Source organism: Astyanax mexicanus, chromosome 3, assembly GCF_023375975.1.
Source record: "Astyanax mexicanus isolate ESR-SI-001 chromosome 3, AstMex3_surface, whole genome shotgun sequence".
NCBI lineage: Eukaryota > Metazoa > Chordata > Actinopteri > Characiformes > Acestrorhamphidae > Astyanax > Astyanax mexicanus.
In genome coordinates this window covers 61613037-61636024 of record NC_064410.1, presented here as the reverse complement: position 1 = coordinate 61636024, position 22988 = coordinate 61613037, and the positions used below count along the sequence as shown (strand labels likewise).

The 22988-nt window shown below is 45.7% G+C and overlaps 1 protein-coding gene across 1 annotated transcript in view; it reads left to right on the top strand.

Moving 5' to 3' along the window:
* The window catches only part of kcnh8 (potassium voltage-gated channel, subfamily H (eag-related), member 8), a 167551-nt gene that overhangs the window by 115206 nt on the left and 29357 nt on the right, over window positions 1–22988 (top strand). Inside the window, exons 12-14 of the mRNA XM_049476012.1 lie at window positions 12898–12936; window positions 14176–14366; window positions 22595–22704. Of these exons, the coding sequence (XP_049331969.1) occupies window positions 12898–12936; window positions 14176–14366; window positions 22595–22704 (340 nt within the window). The remainder of the gene's footprint in view (window positions 1–12897; window positions 12937–14175; window positions 14367–22594; window positions 22705–22988) is intronic.

Below are 22988 nucleotides of genomic sequence, written 5' to 3'. Positions count from 1 at the left end.
CGACCCACTACGCTGAGAGAGAACCGCGCCAACACCCGATTCGGAAGCGTCCACTTCCACTACGAAGGGAAACTCGGGATTAGGGTGCCTAAGTACAGGGGCTGAAGTGAACGCAGCTTTCAGCTCACAGAAAGCGCGATCCGCTTCGGGTGACCACTTCAGGGTTTTAGCAGCCCCCTTAGTGAGAGCAGTCAGGGGCGCAGCAATGGAGCTAAAGTTACGGATGAACCGCCTATAAAAATTAGCGAAGCCAAGGAATCGCTGGAGTTCTTTAATGGTCTGGGGCACTGGCCAATTAGTAACGGCAGTTACTTTCTCATCGTCCATAAGGACACCGGAGGAACTAATAACGTAGCCGAGAAATGTGACCCTTTGCGTGTGGAACTCACATTTCTCGGCTTTGGCAAACAGGCTATGTTCTCTCAGGCGTTGGAGAACTTGGCGAACATGCTGTATGTGTGTGGGGAGATCTGGGGAATAGACAAGGATGTCGTCTATAAAAAGGACAACAGAGTGATTAATAAGATCGCGAAATATGTCGTTCATAAATGACTGGAATATGGCTGGGGCGTTAGCGAGACCGTAGCTCATGACCAGGTATTCATAGTGGCCGTTGGTGGTGGAAAACGCCGTTTTCCATTCGTCACCTTCCCTGATGCGAATGAGATTATAAGCGCTACGGAGATCGAGTTTGGTGAAGTACACAGCATTACGTAACTGTTCGAGTGCTGCTGGGATTAACGGGAGCGGGTAAGCGAATTTTTTCGTAATGTCGTTTAAGCCTCTGTAATCTATGCAGGGTCTCAAACCCCCATCCTTCTTCTTCACGAAGAAGAAACCTGAACCAACTGGGGATTTGGATGGGCGAATGAAACCCTGCGCAAGAGCTTCACTAACATACTCCTCCATAGCCTTCTCCTCATCACGAGACAATGGGTATACACGAGCTTTGGGCAGTACAGAACCCTCTATCAAATCAATAGAGCAATCATAGGGGCGATGCGGAGGTAACTCGGTAGCTTTAGCTTTACTAAACACATCAGAAAAATCATAGTACTCGGACGGAATATCAGGGGTATCTACAGAATTAGGGCTTTCGACAGAAGTAGATTGCAAAGAGAGTGAAATTAAAGATAAACAGTTCTCACGACAGAAAGGAGACCAGGCAGTGATGTCTCCCAGGCTCCATGAAATGACGGGGTCGTGTGTCTTTAGCCATGGCGCTCCCAAAACCAGTGGATGTTCTGTGCGTGGGAGCACATAGAGAGAGAGCTGTTCCACATGTAGAGCGCTGGCTTGAAGGGTGAGAGGAAGAGTCTGCAGGGTCACAGGTTTGGAGCGTACAGTCTCTCCATCGATGGCATGGATGGAGATCGACTTGGGGAGAACTTTCGTGGGTATGGCGTGCTCCTCCACCAAATCCAGGCTGATAAAGTTCCCCTCCGACCCAGAATCTACAAGCGCTGAGACACAAAAAACATCCGTTGGAGTGGTAATAATAACAGGCAACACGAAACATTTTTCTTTAAGTTTAGAAACAGGGGTACATACCACGTTAGCGCGTGGAGTACTCTCCACGCGCTGTCCCAGAGCAGACGCTTGAGCAGAATTGGGCCGGAGTTCACAGTTAGCCCTTAGATGATCTGGACCACCACAATAGAGGCACAGGTGAAGGCGTATGCGACGCTGCCTCTCAGCGACGGATAGTCTGGATCGTGTGATGTCCATGGGCTCAGGGCTGGGTGCAGGCGCAAATTCCGGAACTGGATTCCCGGACTGGAGTAGTGCAGGGCGAACCGCAGGAGTGTGGCTAACAGCTTTGGGCTTACGGGAAAGGAGCTGATCCAGACGGATAGACAGAGCGATCAGCTGATCCAGGGTGAGTGAGTCGTCCTTGCATGCAAGTTCTCTTTGAATCTCAGGGTTAAGTCCGTGTCGAAACATGGAGATGAGAGCAGGGTCGTTCCAACCGCTGCTAGCAGCTAACGTACGGAACTCCAGAGCAAAGGCTGCCACAGATAGTTTACCTTGCTTCAAGGTAATCAGAAGCTCTCCACTAGATTGCCCATAGCGTGTATGATCAAAAACGCTGCGAAAAATAGACAAAAAAGTGTCGTAGCTGGATTCAGAAATGTTCTCCCAAATAGCTGTAGCCCAGTCCAAAGCCTTGCCAGACAGTCGAGAAATTATAAACCCGATTTTAGCTTTATCAGAAGCAGGAGGTGAGTTGCTAAAAAACACGGAGCACTGGAGCAGAAACCCATTACATTTCTCAGTGTTTCCGTCATAGACTTCGGGTTTACACACAGCGAAAAAGGGAGTAGTGGTTTTGTTAGGGCTGGCTACAGGACTAACCACTGGGCTAGGGTTCTGGGTGGACAAACCCCGGAGGTGACTCATAATCTCGGCTAGCTGCTGCTGTTGGTTAACCTGGTGGCGTGCTAGCTCGTCAACAGCTTGGGTCACACCAGCGAGCGTTTGCTGGTGCTGACCTAAAAGCCGACCCTGGTTAGCCAAACCAGACTTAATAGACTCTGTATCCGCAGTCTCTGTCATTACGGCCGAGTATCTTGTCAGGGCCAGACAGGAAGGAGACTGGTGCAGATACAATAAAATAACTTTTATTAAAGTTATAGAGTAAACAGGGGTAGTCAACAGAAACAGGGTCAATACCAAAAATGCACAGTGTAGAGAAACCATACCATAAACGGAGGACAGTCCAGAGTTCATACACGGAAAGGCAGTATCACAGGTTAGGCAAAAATCCAAAGTACAATAAACAGTCCAGGTCATACACGGTAATCCAACACAAGGGAGCAGGCAAAAATCAAAGTCGGAAGAAAACAAAAACAGGATCATACACGGAAAATAGCAAGGGCAAGAGAAACGCTTTGTATTGTAGGATTTACCAAACAGATACTCGGCGAGGTGTGAGTGTGAGCATGGTCCTTAAATACACTGAGTAATCAGTACTCGGGACTTCCTGGTGGCGTCATGTGACGTGTCATGTGATCGGGAGTGTGTGTTGTGTCATGGAGTGGTGCGTTCTGGGTATTGTAGTTGTTACTGTGAGAATCGCAGATAGAGCTGGATGTGGGAGACACAGACGTGCTTTCAGCACCAGACATGACAACAACACCAATCCTTACAGGGATATTTAGAAAGAGGAATCATGCCCAGCTGAATAAAAATGAATGTACCTTTACAGAAACAGGGGGAGCAGGATATGACTCTATTTTTAATGCTGTAGTTTCCTCAGCCTTCCTAAAATATGAATGTGAAATCTATTGAAGTAGAGGATCAGGAGCTCGAGTGCTGCAACCGTCTTAAGAGTTGGCTCAGTCATCAGGAGGTCATCAGTTCATTCCCTGGTAATGCCAAAGCCATCTGTGGTCTGGAGTCCCAGAGAGCATCACTGTCTCTGAGCGGAGAGGACAGTCCAGTGAGCCAGAAGATCTGGTGGACGCATGTGCTTACTTTCTCCATTTTTTATCCACTCAGATATCTACAAATGGATTGGTGGACCAAATTATTGTTTCCCTCTATACCTGTATTAATAATTACATTTTCAACTTATTGTACAATATATACAGCATGCACAACCTCAATCATTTTACTAATTGAATTATGCCCATACATGTAAATAAGCCAGTATTTCAGCAATAAAACACTGATTTTGTTTTATTTAATTTATTTTTTATTAGATAGATGTCGTTAGGTAGGTAGGTAGTTAGGTTGGTAGTTTGGAAGGTTGGTATTTAGGTAGGTATTTAGATTGGTAGCATGGGCGCAGATGGCACTGGGGACGGGGGGGACATGTCCCCCCCAGATTTATAGTGACCTCATCCGAAATCTAGCATCTACAAGCATAAACTTTGGGGTTTTAATTTAATTAACTGTACGTTTGTGGAATTCTGTGTTCCACAATGCCCTCGTTTTTAAACTAGGAAGCGTTCAGTTCAGAGGTTACATTGTTCGGAGCTCCGTGTTCCAGTTCCAATGTAAATTTAACGCACCTTCTCAAGTCCGGGGTTCTAAGGAGCTGGTAACTGCCTGTAGACTACAGACACAGGCAGTTACCAGCTCCTTATGGTACGTGTCCACTGGCACTTTTTTTCAACGCAATCCGCTGCGCTGGATCTCCTTGCTCGTTTTTGAATTAAAATGAAGCAGCAGAAGTAGACAGTCATAAGTTTAATATTTTTTATTTTTTTACCAACCTCACTGTAACCTATAGCTCTATAAATCCATATTCTGCCGCTTTCAGCTTCTCTTCTGTGGTTGAAAGGCGCCTGTTCTGTGTGTGTGTGTGTGAAGACGCAGCCTGCTCTTCCCTCATTGGCTGGACGCAGCCTGCTTTTCCCTGATTGGCTGGACGCAGCCTGCTTTTCCCTGATTGGCTGGACTGGACACAGTGCGGCGGCCGGATTTATTTGAATAAAGTTGAGCCGGAGGGCGGAGCTGCGTTAAACGCAACGCAACCCGGCATGCACCGAGGCATGCAGCGGCTCTCTCCATTGATTTTATGTATGATGTTATTATGATGTTATTTTAGTAAGCAGTCGCTGTTAACTGAAATTATAAGATGTAAAATGTTAACATTGTCTTCCTGGTCTTGCCTAGGCTGTAGCAATGAAGAAACAAAAAACAATAACATATAACAATAACAATATTCTAAAGTTTATTGCAGCATATATATATATATATATATATATATATATATATATATATATATATGATTTTACAGCTTGGTCCCCCCCAGTTCAATTTCCATCTGCGCCCCTGATTGGTAGGTAGGTCTGTAGGTAGGTTGTTTGGTAGGTATATAGATTGGTAGGTAGATAGGTAAAGTAGGTAGGTAGGTGTGTAGATAGGTAGGTAGATATGTAGAGTAGGTAGGTAGGTTGGTAGATAGGTAGGTATATAGGTATAGTAGGTAGGTAGGTGTGTAGATAGGTAGGTAGATAGGTAGAGTAGGTAGGTAGTTGTGTAGATAGGTAGGTAGTGGGGTAGAGTAGGTAGGTAGGCGTGTAGATAGGTAGAGTAGGTAGGTAGGTGTGTAGATAAGTAGGTAGATAGATAGAGTAGGTAGGTAGGTGTGTAGATAGGTAGGTAGATAGGTGTGTAGGTAGGTGTGTAGATAGGTAGGTAGATAGGTGTGTAGATAGGTAGGTAGATAGGTAGAGTAGGTAGGTAGGTGTGTAGATAGGTAGTTAGATAGATAGAGTAGGTAGGTAAGTGTGTAGATAGGAAGGTAGATAGGTGTGTAGATAGGTAGGTAGATAGGTAGAGTAGGTAGGTAGGTGTGTAGATAGGTAGTTAGATAGATAGAGTAGGTAGGTAAGTGTGTAGATAGGAAGGTAGATAGGTAGAGTAGGTAGGTAGGTATATAGATTGGTAGGTAGATAGGTAAAGTAGGTAGGTAGGTGTGTAGATAGGTAGGTAGATATGTAGAGTAGGTAGGTAGGTTGGTAGATAGGTAGGTATATAGGTATAGTAGGTAGGTAGGTGTGTAGATAGGTAGGTAGATAGGTAGAGTAGGTAGGTAGTTGTGTAGATAGGTAGGTAGTGGGGTAGAGTAGGTAGGTAGGCGTGTAGATAGGTAGAGTAGGTAGGTAGGTGTGTAGATAAGTAGGTAGATAGATAGAGTAGGTAGGTAGGTGTGTAGATAGGTAGGTAGATAGGTGTGTAGGTAGGTGTGTAGATAGGTAGGTAGATAGGTGTGTAGATAGGTAGGTAGATAGGTAGAGTAGGTAGGTAGGTGTGTAGATAGGTAGTTAGATAGATAGAGTAGGTAGGTAAGTGTGTAGGTAGGAAGGTAGATAGGTGTGTAGATAGGTAGGTAGATAGGTAGAGTAGGTAGGTAGGTGTGTAGATAGGTAGTTAGATAGATAGAGTAGGTAGGTAAGTGTGTAGATAGGAAGGTAGATAGGTAGAGTAGGTAGATAGGTGTGTAGATAGGTAGGTAGATAGATAGAGTAGGTAGGTAAGTGTGTAGATAGGAAGGTAGATAGGTAGAGTAGGTAGGTAGGTGTGTAGATAGGTAGGTAGATAGGTAGAGTAGTTAGGTAGGTGTGTAGATAGGTAGGTAGATAGGTGTGTAGATAGGTAGGTAGACAGGTAGAGTAGGTAGGTAGGTGTGTAGATAGGTAGGTAGATAGGTAGAGTAGGTAGGTAGATTAGTAGATAGGTAGGTAGGTATGTAGAGTAGGTAGGTAGGTGTGTAGATAGGTATGTATATAGGTAGAATAGGTAGGAAGGTGTGTAGATAGGTAGGTAGATAGGTAGAGTAGGTAGGTAGGTGTGTAGATAGGTAGGTAGATATGTAGAGTAGGTAGGTAGGTGTGTAGATAGGTAGAGTAGGTAGGTAGTTGTGTAGATAGGTAGGTAGATATGTAGAGTAGTTAGGTAGGTGTGTAGATAGGTAGGTAGTGGGGTAGAGTAGGTATGTATGTGTGTAGATAGATAGGTAGATAGATAGAGTAGGTAGGTAGGCATGTAGATAGGTAGAGTAGGTAGGTAGGTGTGTAGATAAGTAGGTAGATAGATAGAGTAGGTATGTAGGTGTGTAGATAGGTAGGTAGATAGGTAGAGTAGGTAGGTAGGTGTGTAGATAAGTAGGTAGATAGATAGAGTAGGTAGGTAGGTGTGTAGATAGGTAGGTAGATAGATAGAATAGGTAGGTAGGTGTGTAGATATGTAGGTAGATAGATAGAGTAGGTAGGTAGGTAGGTGTGTAGATAGGTAGGTAGATAGGTGTGTAGATAGATAGGTAGATAGGTAGAGTAGGTAGGTAGGTGTGTAGATAGGTAGTTAGATAGATAGAGTAGGTAGGTAAGTGTGTAGATAGGTAGGTAGATAGGTAGAGTAGTTAGGTAGGTGTGTAGATAGGTAGGTAGATAGGTGTGTAGATAGGTAGGTAGACAGGTAGAGTATGTAGGTAGGTGTGTAGATAGGTAGGTAGATAGGTAGAGTAGGTAGGTAGGTGTGTAAAGGTACATAGGTAGAGTAGGTAGGTAGGTGTTTAGATAGGTAGGTAGATAGATAGAGTAGGTAGGTAGGTAGGTGTGTAGATAGGTACACTGTAAAAAAAAAACTGTAGTTTTTACAGAAAAACGCTGGCAGCTGTGGTTACCAGAGTTTTCCTGTTAAAATTACAGACGATAAGTAAATAACTCTACTGAAAAAAAATGTAAATTAATTTACAGTGATTGAAATCACTGCTAAATTACAATAATAATCTGTCAAGTTTACACAAATTAAATGTTAATTTTGCATAGCAGTGTTCTACATAAAAATACCCTTTCCTGTATTTTTTTTACCTCTAACAAATGTCTAGGTGTGTAGAAAGGTAGGTAGATAGGTAGAGTAGGTAGGTAGGTGTGTAGGTAGGTATGTACTTTGGTAGATAGGTAGGTAGATAAGTAGGTATATAGATAGGTAGGTAGATAGATAGAGTAGGTAGGTAGGTAGGTAGGTAGGCAGGTAGGTAGGTAGGTAGGTAGTTCGATAGGTAGGTACTGTAGGTAGATAGGTAGATAGATAAGTAGGTATATAGATAGGTAGGTAAGTAGGTAGGTAGGTAGTTTTGTAGGTAGGTACTGTAGGTAGATAGGTAGATAGATAAGTAGGTATATAGATAGGTAGGCAGGTAGGTAGGTAGGTAGGTATGTAGATAGGTAGGTAGACAGGTAGAGTAGGTAGGTAGGTATGTAGATAGGTAGGTAGACAGGTAGAGTAGGTAGGTAGGTATGTAGAAGAAAGCTAGATAGAAAAGATAGATAGAAAGATACGGGTTAGTTCCTTTTACTGATCTAACATAAAAAACTATACAACTGTAGCGAAAATTCCCAAATGTATGATTTTTATTCATTATTTTTTGACAGTAGCAGATTTACTTCAATATGTTTTTGATCATTTATATTACAATTACAATAAAGATTTTCAGCCATGTTTTTTATTCAACATTTTTAAATTCTGTGTGTATGTATACACAGATATAGGTCAGGGGCCATTTTATTGGTCACAGATAAGTGTCGTCATCTCAACTCCTTTTGGAAAAGGAGGGAATATGAGTGGCTGCCTGCATGGGCGTGGTAGTGGGGGGAAAAGTGGACCTGACTACCCAGGGCCCGAGTAGGGAGAGGGGCCCATGAAAATCCTGATTTTTTTTTCGCTCACTTTCCTTTGTTTACTGGCATGGATAGGGGCCCATTAACATAGAGGGTGTACAGGGCCCAGAATTTGCTGCTACGCCCCTGGCTGCCTGTAACCATGTGACCTACCTCTACCTCCCTACAGTAGAGTGAGACTGTAATGTTATTTCTGTGCCAATAGAAGAAAACTGATAAATAGGGTAAATGTGTTATTTCTGTTCCCGATTTGCTTCAAACCAATTAAAGAGCAGGTTAAAGTGCTGTGCTCGGTCTGAGCGAGTCCTCCATTACTGTATTTAATGCCTGTACTCGGGGCTGCTGGGCTCTCCTTGAAAAGCTTTTTCATCAGCGAGAGATTGCACGCTGAGAGGCACGCTGGGAGATTTACACTGTGATTGAGTGCTCCTGGCCGCTCTGTGGAACTGAGGATAATAATTACTGCTACTGTCTACAGCGTAGCACAGACCTACTTAAGACCCAGCGTGAGGAATGGTACAGGGAGCTCACTGCTGATACAGGTACTCACAAAAAAACTAAAAAAAAAAGTATCTGGAGGATCTGCTCTGATGTGCTGGATATTAAAAGCGTCATTCCTTTGTTTGTTCATTTATTTGTGTCTAGTTGTGTCTCTAGCATGAATGAATGCCATGTGCTCTGTTATTTTGTGAAAAAAGTGCTCAGGTGATCCTGTATAACACTGCTTTAGTCCGGTGGAGAAGTGGACGGGGAGAAACGATAGGATTTCAGCTCTTGCTCATGAATATTCTTTTTTTTTTATTTATAGATGCACATATACAAACACAGAAGGAAGAGGAGGGAGAAAAGAGAGAGAGAGGGAAAAAAAGAAAAAACAATAAAACAATGACAAGATTCACACAAAAAAAATATAAAATATATATAAAAAAAACAAGGGTAACACTTTACTTGGATGGTCCATTTGATGGCCTCTTTGATGCTCAACTGACATTCAACTGCATGTCTATTAAATGCAAATGAACTAAAAGGTGAAAGTAAATGATTCTCTATTGAATAAAACCCTACATTCAACTCTAATCCAAACGCTTATCTTAATATTTTAGGATTGGGTTTAGAGTTAGATTTTAAACTTAGGTTAAGGTTAGGGTTAGGGTTAGGTGTAGGATTAGATTTTTTTAGGGTTGATTAAGGGTTAATGTTAGTGTTAGGTTCTATTTTGAATAATTTACATTCAACATAGGGTTAAGTTCAATTTAATGGACATTCAATTCAGTGTTACTGGAATGTCAGTTGAGCATCAACAAGGCCATAAAATGGACCATCCAAGTAAAGTGTTACCAAAACAAGCAGTCAGCTCTCAATATATAGTAAGAAAAGTGACCAGGCTTCCTCAAATGATCTAATATATATTTTCTAAGATTGGCTGAAAGTCTCTCCAAGTTGCAATGATCTGTAAGGAGATTAAGCCAATGTTTAATTGAAGTTTTAATTCTGTCTTTCCAGTTCAACAGTATTACTTTTTTTTTGCAATGGTTAATGATATTAAAATAAATGCTTTAAGATGATTGTGTGCTGTAAATGAAGAAAAGTCATTTAGAAGAGCTAAAATAGGACCGAGAGGGATGACAAGTCCTATAATATCTGATAGCTTATTCAAAAACACATCATTGGAGGACAAATCTAAAGGCATGGTAGTAATCGTCTATGACAGCCGGGCAATGTGGACATGCATTACTGTGACAGAGTCCCATCCGTTAAAGTTAAAGTAAAGTTATGGATCCTGTAATGTGAATTCTGTGAAGGATTTTATATTGTATTAATTCAGTCTGAAGTGAAATAGTACTATCTTTGGATGTAATGAGTTTGCATATCTGTGATAACATTTTTGGTGGTTGAAGACTATGCTCATGAGTATTCATACATGCAAACACATCGCCTCTGATTGGCTAACAGCACTGCAACACCAGGAGGCAGCAAGATGAGATGGGCAACAGTTAGAAATGTTTTAAAATAAAGACATTTTTACACTAATTACAGTCTTTGTAATGTCATATGTTACATTAAAACATGTGTAATAATGAGCTGCTAAATGCAGTTCAGCCTATACTGACCTAGTCTTAGAGTCTCTTTAAAATGCAAAATCCACCGGAGACCCTATTTAAACCTATAGTTAATTACACACAGAGGTGGGTAGTCCAGGGCCAGAAAGTAAAAACTAGCGTAAAAAGAACTGTTTATAGGGTAAAGGTGCAGAACATTTCTGCAGTGTGCAATATGACTGAAGCAATTCTGTGCAGTATTGTACAATAGTAGCTGTTAATATCCTGATAATAAATGTGAAATATGAAAATGCAGTGAAAATAACAATTTTAACTATATTTCAAACAAGCAATGCATAGAAACGATCAGTGTACTGGACAAAATGTGCAATTTGTGCAGAAGAACAAAGAGAGAACAAAATGAAAGAAAAACTTGATAAAATAAAATATACAGTAAGTAAAGCTGTCTGAACGACGAGTGGATGATACTTTCTGTAGCTCCAGTGTGTGTGATGTTTCACAGTTTACGCTGTAAACCAGTACGAGGAACTGCTGAGAGCAGCACTTTTCTAAACAGACATGTCCAGTTAATGAAGGTCTAAAAATGTCCTGCTGTGGGAGTTGGTCTGGTGAAGTCCTGTCACATTTCGTCAGTGTGATCTTACTGTAGGCCTGTACGATTCCTCCAGCTGTAATGGGGTTATAAAGCTCTCGGTGGTCCGGCCGCTGTAGAGGAGACCCGAGAGACCGAGTGCTGAGCTCAGCTGAATATAACAACGTCCTGTAGTTTGTTCTCAGTCCTGGAATAGAGCTGAACACTGACTGGATTGACGTCAGAGCTGATTGAAGCACTTTTTAAAGGGTAGGGAATTAAAAAAAAATACCGTTGTTGGAGTGCAGTATTTTATAAGTATGGCAGTATCAGTGTATCTGCAGAGCTTTAAAGGTGTCTTCTTCTTTACCAGTAATTCAGAGCTAAGAACAAATAATTAGAATTAGTCTATGGAGGAAAAACACCACCAGCAAAGTACAATTGAGATAGGTAGGTGTATGTTTAGAACAGTTCTGTTTACACTTGTTAAAAGTAAAAAGTGGATTTTAACTTTGTGCACCTGGACTACCCACTTCTGTATGTAAGTAACTATAGGTTTAAATAGGATCTCCGGTGGATAGCAGGGCATCATTACACATGTTGTAAAGTAACATATGACAATGCAAAGACTGTTATTAGTGTAAAAATGTCTATTTTAAAACATGTAAAACAACTGTTTTATCCATCTCGCTGCCTCGCAGTGCTGTTAGCCAATCAAAGGCGATATGTTTGCATGTATGAATATTCATGAGCAAGAGCCAATATCCTATTTTTTTTTTTTCGTCCACTCCTCCACCGGACTAAAGCAGCATTATATCGGATCACTTTTTTTTTTTCACAAAAAACAGCTCACATGGCATTCATTCACACTAGAGACGATGGAATGAGACCTTTAATGTCTTACAGGGTCTAAAATATCTCTCTTAAAGGTTTTGAAAGTACGTTTTAAAATACATTATTTAATATATTGCATTTCACAGTTTTCGAATTTCCTCTTAAGTTAGCTTAGTACATTTACATTAAATTTACGGCATTTAGCTGATCCTTTTATCCAGAACAACTTATAAGGTTATTCCTATTACAGAAGTGGGCCAATGTAGTGTTAGGAGTCTTGCCTAAGGACTCTTACTGGTGTAGCGCAGCATTGAACCCCAGTTTCCCACATGGTAGCTCACTGGCAGGCGGTGGTGTTATCCACTGCACTAGGGCTGCACGTTATACCGTTTAAGTCAGGGGTGTCCAAACTTTTTTTGTTGGGGGCCAGAAGGAGAAATATATTTGAAGTCACGGGCCACAGACTCTGTAATAAAACAAATAATGAAATATACCACTTTAAATAATACATTTTTCTGATTATTTCATTTACACACCATTTTACTTGACTTACTATCTTTATTTATCTTTGACAGTGTTGTGTAAACTAAGATTTTTCAAATTGATGTTTCATTTCATGATGTCTCTTAATATTAAACTCCTTAATTACGACAACTGTTAGACTCATTTGCCCTTTTTCTGCGCTACAACTGAGCACTCTCTCCGCTTTTAGACTCTTTGGCCCGTTTTTCTGCGCTACAACTGAGCACTCTCTCCGCTTTTAGACTCTTTTACCCTGTTTTTCTGCGCTAGAAACGCGCACTCTCTCCACTTTTAGACTCTTTGGCCCGTTTTTTTGCGCTAGAAATGCGCACTCTCTCCACTTTTAGACTCTTTGGCCCGTTTTTTTGCGCTAGAAATGCGCAATGGTTTAAGCATAGTCAACATTTACAGCGCAGGACGTGTGATGTCACTTAAGGCAGTTAAATCAAACACGTCATGTTGCAATGTTTGGATTCTTGAGACAAGAAGTAGATACACAGCGCTGTCTCTGTGTCTGTGTGAGTGACAGGCTGCTGCTTCCATTTTAGCACTCTTTTAAATATACTGATTAATAAAGTGGCCACAAGAAAACACTTTAGTGCACAATAACATAATAATAATGATTAGTATACTTTAATCTACCTTTTTTTACGAGGGTTCAGTTTTTGGGGCTCAGTCACAATCAATGAAAAAACAATACGGAGGTAAACTGTGTTTGTGTTTGTGTTTATGTGTGTGTGTGTGTGTGTGTGTGTGTGTTGTGTTCTTCTTTTCACAGGTAATATCCAGGTTATCCAGCAAGGCCATCGACACACAGGTGCGTCCTTACATCTCCTGTCAATCATTCCTCCACTTTTAGGCTAACAATGGTGTGCAGACCATAATAGCTCCAGGCTCATTTCCTTAATGATGATCCATCTCTCACCTCATTTGCCTAACGAGGGGAGGCTAAGAGCACTACAGCAACCAGAACGGAGGAGAGAGAGAGAGAGAGGGATAGAAAGAGAGAGAGAGAGAGATAGAGAGAGTGATGATGATGGTGGTGATGATGACGATGAAGAGAATCAGTGTTCTCTTTAGCCGGCTGTTTCTCCATGCCTGAAGTCGTAATGATGGAGGGAGGAGCGAGGGAGGAGGAGGAGGAGGCTGGGTGTGGAGCGAGGGATGTGTGTAGAAAAAGAGAGAGAGAGGGAAGCGATAGAGAGATAATTGAAGTTGTGGTTGAGTGACTGCTATGAGGAACTGCCGCTCTGTCAATTACAGTGTGAGCGAGCCTCAATTATTCAGCAGTGAAAATGACCAAATTAGAGCAGGAGAACACTTTACAGTAATTAATCAGTTATAAATACAGATCAGGGGGAGGACGAGTGGACGGATGGAGGGATGGAGGGATGGGCGTCTCTTATGGCTCCTCATTCCCTTCAGATAATTTACTAATTTTAGTTTTAGAGGCTCAATTTAATATTGTAAGTAAAAAATGTTTTTACTTTTGAGTTTTGACTGAATATCCAATTCTCTTTTTACACAGGGTCAGGTTGATTTGAATTTAAAAACTGATTTTTTTTATTTACTCAGGTTATCTTTGTATGATATTAAAATGTGTTTTAAATCTGAAAAATGTAAGTATGATAAAAAAGCAATAACAAATCATTTCTGAATCAGTTTCTCTGATTTTGCTATTTATAGGTTTATGTTTGAGTAAAATAAACATTGTTGTTTTATTCTATAAACTACAGACAACATTTCTCCCAAATTCCAAATAAAAATATTCTCATTTAGAGCATTTATTTACAGAAAATGAGAAATGGCTGAAATAACAAAAAAGACACAAAGCTTTCAGACCTCAAATAATAAAGTTTTAAGAGTTCAGAAATCAATATTTGGTGGAATAACCCTGTTTTTTAATCACAGATGTTTTCATGCATCTTGGCATCATGTTCTCCTCCACCAGTCTTACACACTGCTTTTGGATAACTTTATGCTGCTTTACTCCTGGTGCAAAAATTCAAACAGTTCAGTTTGGTTAGATTTCTTGTCTATGTTGGTCTAATCCTAGGGGTCAGGAAGAGGTAATGGAGGCGTGGTGCAGTGTTACCCGCCCATAGCGGAGCAGCAGGAGGAGGAAGACGAGGATCAGATCCTGTATCTGCAGGCGGTGGATGAGGAAACTGAACACAGACACGACAAGAAGCTCCAAATCCAGCAGACTGCAGTGATCAATCCAGATCCCTCTAACCTCAGTCCCAGGTACACTTATACACAGGTGTTGGAGAATGAAACTTAAACACCTGTCATTTTAGTGTGGGAGGTTTCATGGCTAAATTGAAGGTTCAATTAGCAGGGTAAGAGCACAGTTCTGCTCTAAATATTGCAATGCACACTATTACATTATGGGTGACATACCAGAGTTCAAAAGAGGACAAATTGTTGGTGCACGTCTTGCTGGCGCATCTGTGACCAAGACAGCAAGTGATGCATCAAAAGCCACGGTATCCAGGGTAATGTCAGCATACCACTAAGAAGAACCAACCACATCCAACAGGATTAACTGTGGACGCTGTAAGAGGAAGCTGTCTGAAAGGGATGTTCGGGTGCCAACCCGGATTGTATCCAAAAAAACATAAAACCACGGCTGATCAAATCCCTGCCGAATTCAATGTGCACCTCAACTCTCCTGTTTCCACCAGAACTGTCCGTCACCACAATCAATTATTGTGCTCTAAAACCAGGTGTTTCAGTTCCATTGTCCAACCCCTGTATGTACACACACACAACTGCAAACTTTAGCAAGATTACTCACTGTGCACATGCTTTATTATCCAGACTGTTCTCATACAGAGTTCCCCAATGGTGGAACAAACTACCTTCTACTACCAGATCAGGAGAATCTCTCACTATCTTTAATAAACTCCTGAAGACAGAGCTCTTCAAAGAGCACTTACTCTCTTAACACCTCTAACTAACTACCTTCTACTACCAGATCAGGAGAATCTCTCACTATCTTTAATAAACTCCTGAAGACAGAGCTCTTCAAAGAGCACTTACTCTCCTAACACCTCTAACTAACTACCTTCTACTACCAGATCAGGAGAATCTCTCACTATCTTTAATAAACTCCTGAAGACAGAGCTCTTCAAAGAGCACTTACTCTCCTAACACCTCTAACACACTAACTACTTCTAACCCCATTTCCTTCTTCCCCTCCTTCACTTCTCTGTAAGGGCTGGTGCCCGATCGAGGCGTCCTCCAGGGCATCGGAGGGCGCGCCAGGCCAGCGCCGAGGGTTAATTGGCTAATTATCAACACCTGCTTTCAACAGCTTATAAGCAACGCCAACTAGCCACTCGGCGCTGGATCTTTGAAGCTCGTGAGAGCGAATCTATGCCCGTTTTTCGAGCGAGCCTCGGCTCTTTTCTCTTACTATCTACGGCAAGTGCCGCGACCAACCTTTCTGTGAGCGAGGCGAGCAGCACCGCTGTTTCCTCGTCTCCTCTTTAATTTTCATTTTCTCTCTTTCGAGTCTGGTGAGGCTAGAGCAGTGTGCTCCCCTCCCCTCAAGCCTGTGTGTGTCTGTCTGTGTGTGTGTGTGTGTAGCAGCGGCAGCGCGCTGACTCTCTTTGTTTGGCTCCCCGCGGTTCCCCCTTCCTCCCCCCCGGCGAAACCGCAGTTCACCCACAAGCACCAAGAGTCCTACCTTTTGTTTTAGTTGGGAAGTTGTTCCTTTTCCTCCCCAAAAATAAGGGGCAGCCTCGCTTCCCAGGCGATCCTCTGTTTCTCCCTCACTCGCGCTCGGCGCCATTTTGTGTTTGTCCGCCCGTTTTCCGGTTTGTTTTGTTTTCCGCACGTTTTATTCTCCGCCCGTTTCGGTTGCTCCGCCCCTTTCGGAGGCTGTTCTAAAGGGTAATTAAAGCGGCCGCGTCCCAATCCGCTCGCTGGTGCAGCGGTTAGAGCGTTGGGCCGTGACCGCGACAGCCCGGGTTCGATCCCCACGTGGGGTGGGGTTGAATAATAAGAATTATATATTTATATATAGATATATATATATAATATATATATATTTATTAAATATCCTATTAATATATATATATATACACATATGTATATATAGAATTAAATATCCTATTAATATATATATATCAATCATTTATTATTGCTATTTTTCCTTTTTTCTTGGGTTTACCTGCTTTGAGATCTGCTGCTCTGCACTTGGGTCCTTCTACCTTCTGGGCTGGAGAGCTACTGCTCTCCCCCCATTACAGAAAGATCCAGCCCAACCATGGATCCAGCAGAGCAGTCGGATCTCGAGCAGGTTAAGCTCGCCCTGGGCAACCAGGGGGCTGTCATTGGGCGACATGAGCAGGTCCTGCAGCAGATCCTGGCCCAGCTGCAGGGCCTGACGGCTGTGCTTGCCCCGAATCCACCCCCACCCGCACAGCCAGCCCAGCCTGGGCCTGAGTCCCCTCATCTTGAACACCCAGCCGCTGCCGCACCCTCTGTGGGGCCTCGAGTGGAGCCCCCACTACCGCCCCCGGTGCGGTACGAGGGTGAGCCGGGAGGCTGCAGGGGGTTTCTACTGCAGTGCTCCCTTGCTTTTGAGCTTCAGCCGTCCCGCTTCCAGTCGGAGCGTGCTAAAGTGGCGTACATCGTCTCCCTCCTCTCTGGAAGGGCATTGGCGTGGGCCACCCCGGTGTGGGAACACCAACCGGACGTCTGCGCTACCGCTGAACTATTCGCGGCAGCCCTCATGCGGACGTTCGACCTTCCAGTCCGAGGAGAGGAGGCGGGGACCCGCCTCCTAAACCTACGACAGGGTAGGAGGTCGGTGTCAGAGTACGCCATAGAGTTTCGCACGCTCTCGGCTGAAAGCGGGTGGAACCCCAGCGCTCTGGCAAGCGCGTTCCACCATGGGCTCAATGAGGAACTCAAGGATGAGCTTGCTCATCGTGATACTCCAGCATCCCTTGACGACCTCATTGAGCTCACCCAGAGGCTGGACAACCGCTTGAGGGAGAGGCGCAAGGTGCGGGGCTCAGGTACCACCCCCCGGGGGCCTCGTGGCCAATTCTCGGGTAGTGGGCCATCAGGGGCCACCGAGGGCCCACCTGACCACGGGGTCCAGCCCATGCAGTTGGGGCACACTCGCCTTCCCCGTCAAGAACGCGAGGCACGTATGCGTGAAGGGAGGTGCCTCTACTGCGGGGCTCCAGGGCACCAGCGTGCCACCTGTCCCGAGCTGGCGTTAAACCCCAACGTCCGTTAGGGGAAGAGGGCCCCCTGACGGACCGGCCAGGGTCCCCTCGCACTACGGGAGTGTTCCTCAATGCCACACTGGGGTGTGGGCGTTCTGAGGCCCGCCTCCCCGCCTTCCTTGATTCAGGAGCAGCAGGCAACTTTCTAGATGCCACCTTGGCCAGAAGGCTCGCCTTGCCGCTAGTACCCCTAGGGAAGCCCTTACCAATAGCGGCGATCGACGGGCGCTCCCTGGAGCCAGGGGAGGTAACTCACCAAACACGCCCTGTCATGCTGCGAGTCGGGTCACACTCTGAGCAGATCACACTGTATGTTATCAGTGCTCCCGATTTGCAGCTGATCTTGGGCTTTCCTTGGCTCCAGAGACATAACCCCCATGTTGACTGGCTGTCCCGTTCGGTGGTAGCATGGGGGTCAGCCTGTCGATCGTCCTGCCTCCAACCTCCCAGGGCTTCCAAGGGTGCGGACCCTGATTCCAGGGGCCCTGACCCTTCCCGGGTACCCTCTGATTACCTAGACCTCCGGGAGGTCTTTAGTAAGCAGAAGGCCCAAATCCTGCCCCCCCATCGCCCCTGCGACATGGCTATTGACCTTCTCCCGGGAACTAGTCCCCCCAGGGGAAGGTTGTTCTCTCTCTCAGGCCCTGAGCGCCGGGCGATGGAGGAGTACATCCAGGAGGCCCTTGCCTTGGGATTTATCCGACCTTCTTCCTCCCCAGCTGGCGCCGGGTTCTTTTTTGTAGGCAAGAAGGATGGCGGGCTGAGGCCCTGCATAGATTACAGGGGTCTCAACAAAATCACGGTAAAAAACCGTTACCCCCTACCCCTGATGTCATCCGCCTTTGAGGCACTGCAGCAGGCCACCATATTTACCAAACTGGACCTGCGCAGTGCCTACAACCTGGTTAGAATAAGGGCGGGTGACGAATGGAAGACGGCGTTCATCACCCCGTCCGGGCACTATGAGTACCTGGTGATGCCGTTCGGGTTGATGAACGCCCCCTCTGTCTTCCAGGGGTATATCAACGAGGTGCTCCGGGAGGCGTTGGACCGGTACGTGTTCGTCTACTTGGACGATATTCTGATATACAGTCGCTCGGTGGACGAACACGTTACCCATGTCCGACGGGTTCTCCAACTACTTCTGGAGAACCACCTCTACGTCAAACTGGAGAAGTCCGAGTTCCATGCGCAGACCATCTCGTTTCTGGGCTTTGTTGTGTCCCATAACACTCTGCGCATGGACCCCACCAAGGTCAAGGCAGTTGAGAACTGGCCCCAGCCCACATCTGTGCGCCTGGTCCAGCGCTTCCTGGGCTTTGCTAACTTCTTCCGAAGGTTTGTGAGGAATTTTAGCACTGTGGCTGCCCCGCTAACCGCTCTGACGAGGAAGACGTCGGGGCGGTTCAGCTGGTCCACAGAAGCCCAGGAAGCGTTTGATGCTATCAAGCATCTATTGACCAGAGCTCCTGTTCTTCGACTGCCTGACCCCGGACTCCCGTTTGTCGTGGAGGTGGACGCCTCTGAAGTAGGCGTGGGTGCGGTCTTGTCCCAGCGGGCAGGACCGGATGGCCGACTGCACCCATGCGCCTACTACTCACACCGTCTAACCCCTGCGGAGCAGAGGTACGACGTAGGAGATCGGGAACTCCTGGCGGTGAAACTTGCCCTGGAGGAGTGGAGGCACTGGCTTGAGGGTGCAGAACACCCCTTTCTGGTCTGGACGGACCACAAAAATCTGGCATACATTCAGCAGGCCAAGCGCCTGAACCCACGCCAGGCCAGATGGGGGTTGTTCTTCACCCGGTTTGACTTTACTTTGTCATACCGTCCCGGGTCGAAGAACGTCAAACCAGATGCCCTCTCTCGCCAGTGGGAGCCCCTCCCACTTCCGGGCAGTCCCTCCACCATTGTGCCTCCAGCCAGAATCCTGGCACCCCTTCGGTGGGGTCTCTTGGATGCCGTGAGGCAAGCCCAAGAGACTGATCCAGGTCCGGGAGATGGACCTCCTGGCCGGGAGTTCGTACCTGCATCCCTCAGGGGACGGGTGCTCACCTGGGGGCATTCTTCACCTCAGGCTGCTCATCCAGGGGTCACACGTACGCTCGAGCTTTTGCGGCGTCAGTTCTGGTGGCCCCGCATGGAACAGGACGTGCGCAAACACGTGACCGCCTGTGCGACATGCGCGCAAAACAAGGACCCCAGAACCAAACCCACGGGTCTGCTGCACCCTCTGGCAGTCCCCTTGCGTCCCTGGTCCCACCTGTCCCTAGACTTTATCACGGGACTGCCCCCATCTCGGGGCAACACCGTGATATTAGTCATAGTGGACAGGTTTTCCAAGGCTGCACGCTTTGTAGCCTTGCCCAAGCTCCCTAGCGCACAGGGGACAGCCGAGGTAGTGCTCGACCAGGTGGTCCGTATCCACGGACCACCTTCTGACATTGTGTCAGACCGTGGAGCACACTTCACCAGTCGGTTCTGGGGTGCCTTCTGCCGTTTGCTGGGGGCAGAAGTCAGCTTATCCTCCGGGTTTCACCCCCAGTCCAACGGCCAGACAGAGAGGGTCAACCAGGACCTAGAACGGACCCTCCGCTGCCTGGTCTCTTCGGCTCCGTCCACCTGGTCTGAGCAGCTGAAGTGGGCGGAGTATGCCCATAACACTCTCTGGCACTCATCTCTGGGGATGTCTCCCTTTGAGTGCCAGTTTGGGTATGCTCCGCCTGCTTTCCCGGGACAGGAGACGGTCACGGGAGTCTCCTCGGCCGACCAAACAGTCCGCCGTTGCCGTCGAGCCTGGAGGAAGGCCCGGGCTGCCCTCTTGTCTGCCAGGGTGGCCCAGAAGCACCACGCAGACAGGAGGTGGCGACCCGCCCCCTCTTATCGCGTCGGTCAACGCGTCTGGTTGTCGGCCAAAGACATCCCGTTGCGTGGTACCTCACGCAAATTGGCCCCACGCTACCTGGGACCCTTTAAGATCCTCCGTCGGATCAATCCGGTTGCGTACCAGCTTGCCCTGCCACCTGCCCTTAAAAGGATCCATCCGACCTTTCACGTGTCCCGCCTTAAGCCCTACCTCTGTTCCTTGGGTCCGGCTGCTCCCCCGGGTCCCCGTACCATTGGTGGTGGCCCCGCCTACACCGTCCGCCGGCTCCTGGACTCCCGAAGGGTGCGCGGTGGTCTCCAGTATCTGGTGGACTGGGAGGGGTACGGGCCGGAGGAGCGATCCTGGGTACCAGCTCGCCACATCTTGGACCCGGAACTGGTCAGGGCTTTTCGGCGAGACCGTGCGGCGGGTTTAGGGCCGTCGGGTGCCGCCCCTCGGAGGGGGGGTCCTGTAAGGGCTGGTGCCCGATCGAGGCGTCCTCCAGGGCATCGGAGGGCGCGCCAGGCCAGCGCCGAGGGTTAATTGGCTAATTATCAACACCTGCTTTCAACAGCTTATAAGCAACGCCAACTAGCCACTCGGCGCTGGATCTTTGAAGCTCGTGAGAGCGAATCTATGCCCGTTTTTCGAGCGAGCCTCGGCTCTTTTCTCTTACTATCTACGGCAAGTGCCGCGACCAACCTTTCTGTGAGCGAGGCGAGCAGCACCGCTGTTTCCTCGTCTCCTCTTTAATTTTCATTTTCTCTCTTTCGAGTCTGGTGAGGCTAGAGCAGTGTGCTCCCCTCCCCTCAAGCCTGTGTGTGTCTGTCTGTGTGTGTGTGTGTGTAGCAGCGGCAGCGCGCTGACTCTCTTTGTTTGGCTCCCCGCGGTTCCCCCTTCCTCCCCCCCGGCGAAACCGCAGTTCACCCACAAGCACCAAGAGTCCTACCTTTTGTTTTAGTTGGGAAGTTGTTCCTTTTCCTCCCCGAAAATAAGGGGCAGCCTCGCTTCCCAGGCGATCCTCTGTTTCTCCCTCACTCGCGCTCGGCGCCATTTTGTGTTTGTCCGCCCGTTTTCCGGTTTGTTTTGTTTTCCGCACGTTTTATTCTCCGCCCGTTTCGGTTGCTCCGCCCCTTTCGGAGGCTGTTCTAAAGGGTAATTAAAGCGGCCGCGTCCCAATCCGCTCGCTGGTGCAGCGGTTAGAGCGTTGGGCCGTGACCGCGACAGCCCGGGTTCGATCCCCACGTGGGGTGGGGTTGAATAATAAGAATTATATATTTATATATAGATATATATATATATATATATTTATTAAATATCCTATTAATATATATATATATATACACATATGTATATATAGAATTAAATATCCTATTAATATATATATATCAATCATTTATTATTGCTATTTTTCCTTTTTTCTTGGGTTTACCTGCTTTGAGATCTGCTGCTCTGCACTTGGGTCCTTCTACCTTCTGGGCTGGAGAGCTACTGCTCTCCCCCCATTACATCTCTATCCCTTTATTTCCCTTTGACCTCCTTTAAGCCCTATCTAAAAATGGGTTATCTTAATTCCTATTACTTTTATACTTCATTATTGTAAGTCGCTTTGGACAAAAGCGTCTGCCAAATGTAATGTAATTATGCTTCTTTTACTGACAAAAAGTAAGTGGTCAACTAAGGCACGTTTATAAGCTTCTCTATTAAAAATATGATCTTAGTCATTTAGTAGCTGGTTTGGTTTCACTGGTTTAAGTATTTCTAGAACAGCTACAACATCTACTGTTAGCTCTCTGCTGCAGAGAAAGGGGTAACTTACATTTACAACCTTTAGCACTAAGGTCAGGCAACTATCCCACATTATATATAATTTATTAGTGGATCTCAAACAATTAGAATATCATTAAAACTGGTATATTATATAGATGTATTAAACACACAGAGAGATTTATTATAAAGTGCTGTAAGATTTTGTGGGAAAACAAAACTGCACTGACTTTAGACTTGATAATAAAACACAGTGGATCAACACCAGCAGATGACATGTCTCTCCAAACCATCACTGATTGGTGGAAACTTCACACTAGACCTCGAGCAGTTTGGACTGTGTGTCTCTCCACTCTTCCTCCAGAATCTGCTCCCTTAGTTTACAAATGAAATGTAAAATTTACTGATGATCAGTGATGGTTTGGAGAGACATGTCATCTTCAGCTTCCACTTCCACTTTCAGCCAAGAACAGAAAGCTGAGGCTGCAGTGGACACAGACTAACAGACACAGGACAGCTAAAGCCTGGAGAAACACAGCCTGGTATGATGAATCTGGATTTCTGTTGATGACTGTGTGTATGTTCATGTTTAGGGTTGTTGATGGGACGGAAGCTAGTGAAGGAACAGAACAACCCACAGCATTCCCATTCTCACCCGGCCATCAGAACACCAGCTCAACCACCACAAACACCAGCAAATCAGGTGAGTGTTTGGAAGCTTGGAGAAACATTGTGCAACTACCTAGCAACACCTTCGTAACCAATAAGCAGCAATATACTGTAGAAACCACCTGAGAGACTGAGATGCTGTAGCAATCATTGGCAACACCATATCAACATATCTCCAATAGCACATATCTCCATTTCTGTCGTATTTTCCTACATAGTAAATGAATAGTGAAGTGATCCAGAACACATAAGTAACTTAAAAACAGTGTTAAACAAACCAAAATACTCTGTGAAGAAGCATTTAGATGCTCTTATCTG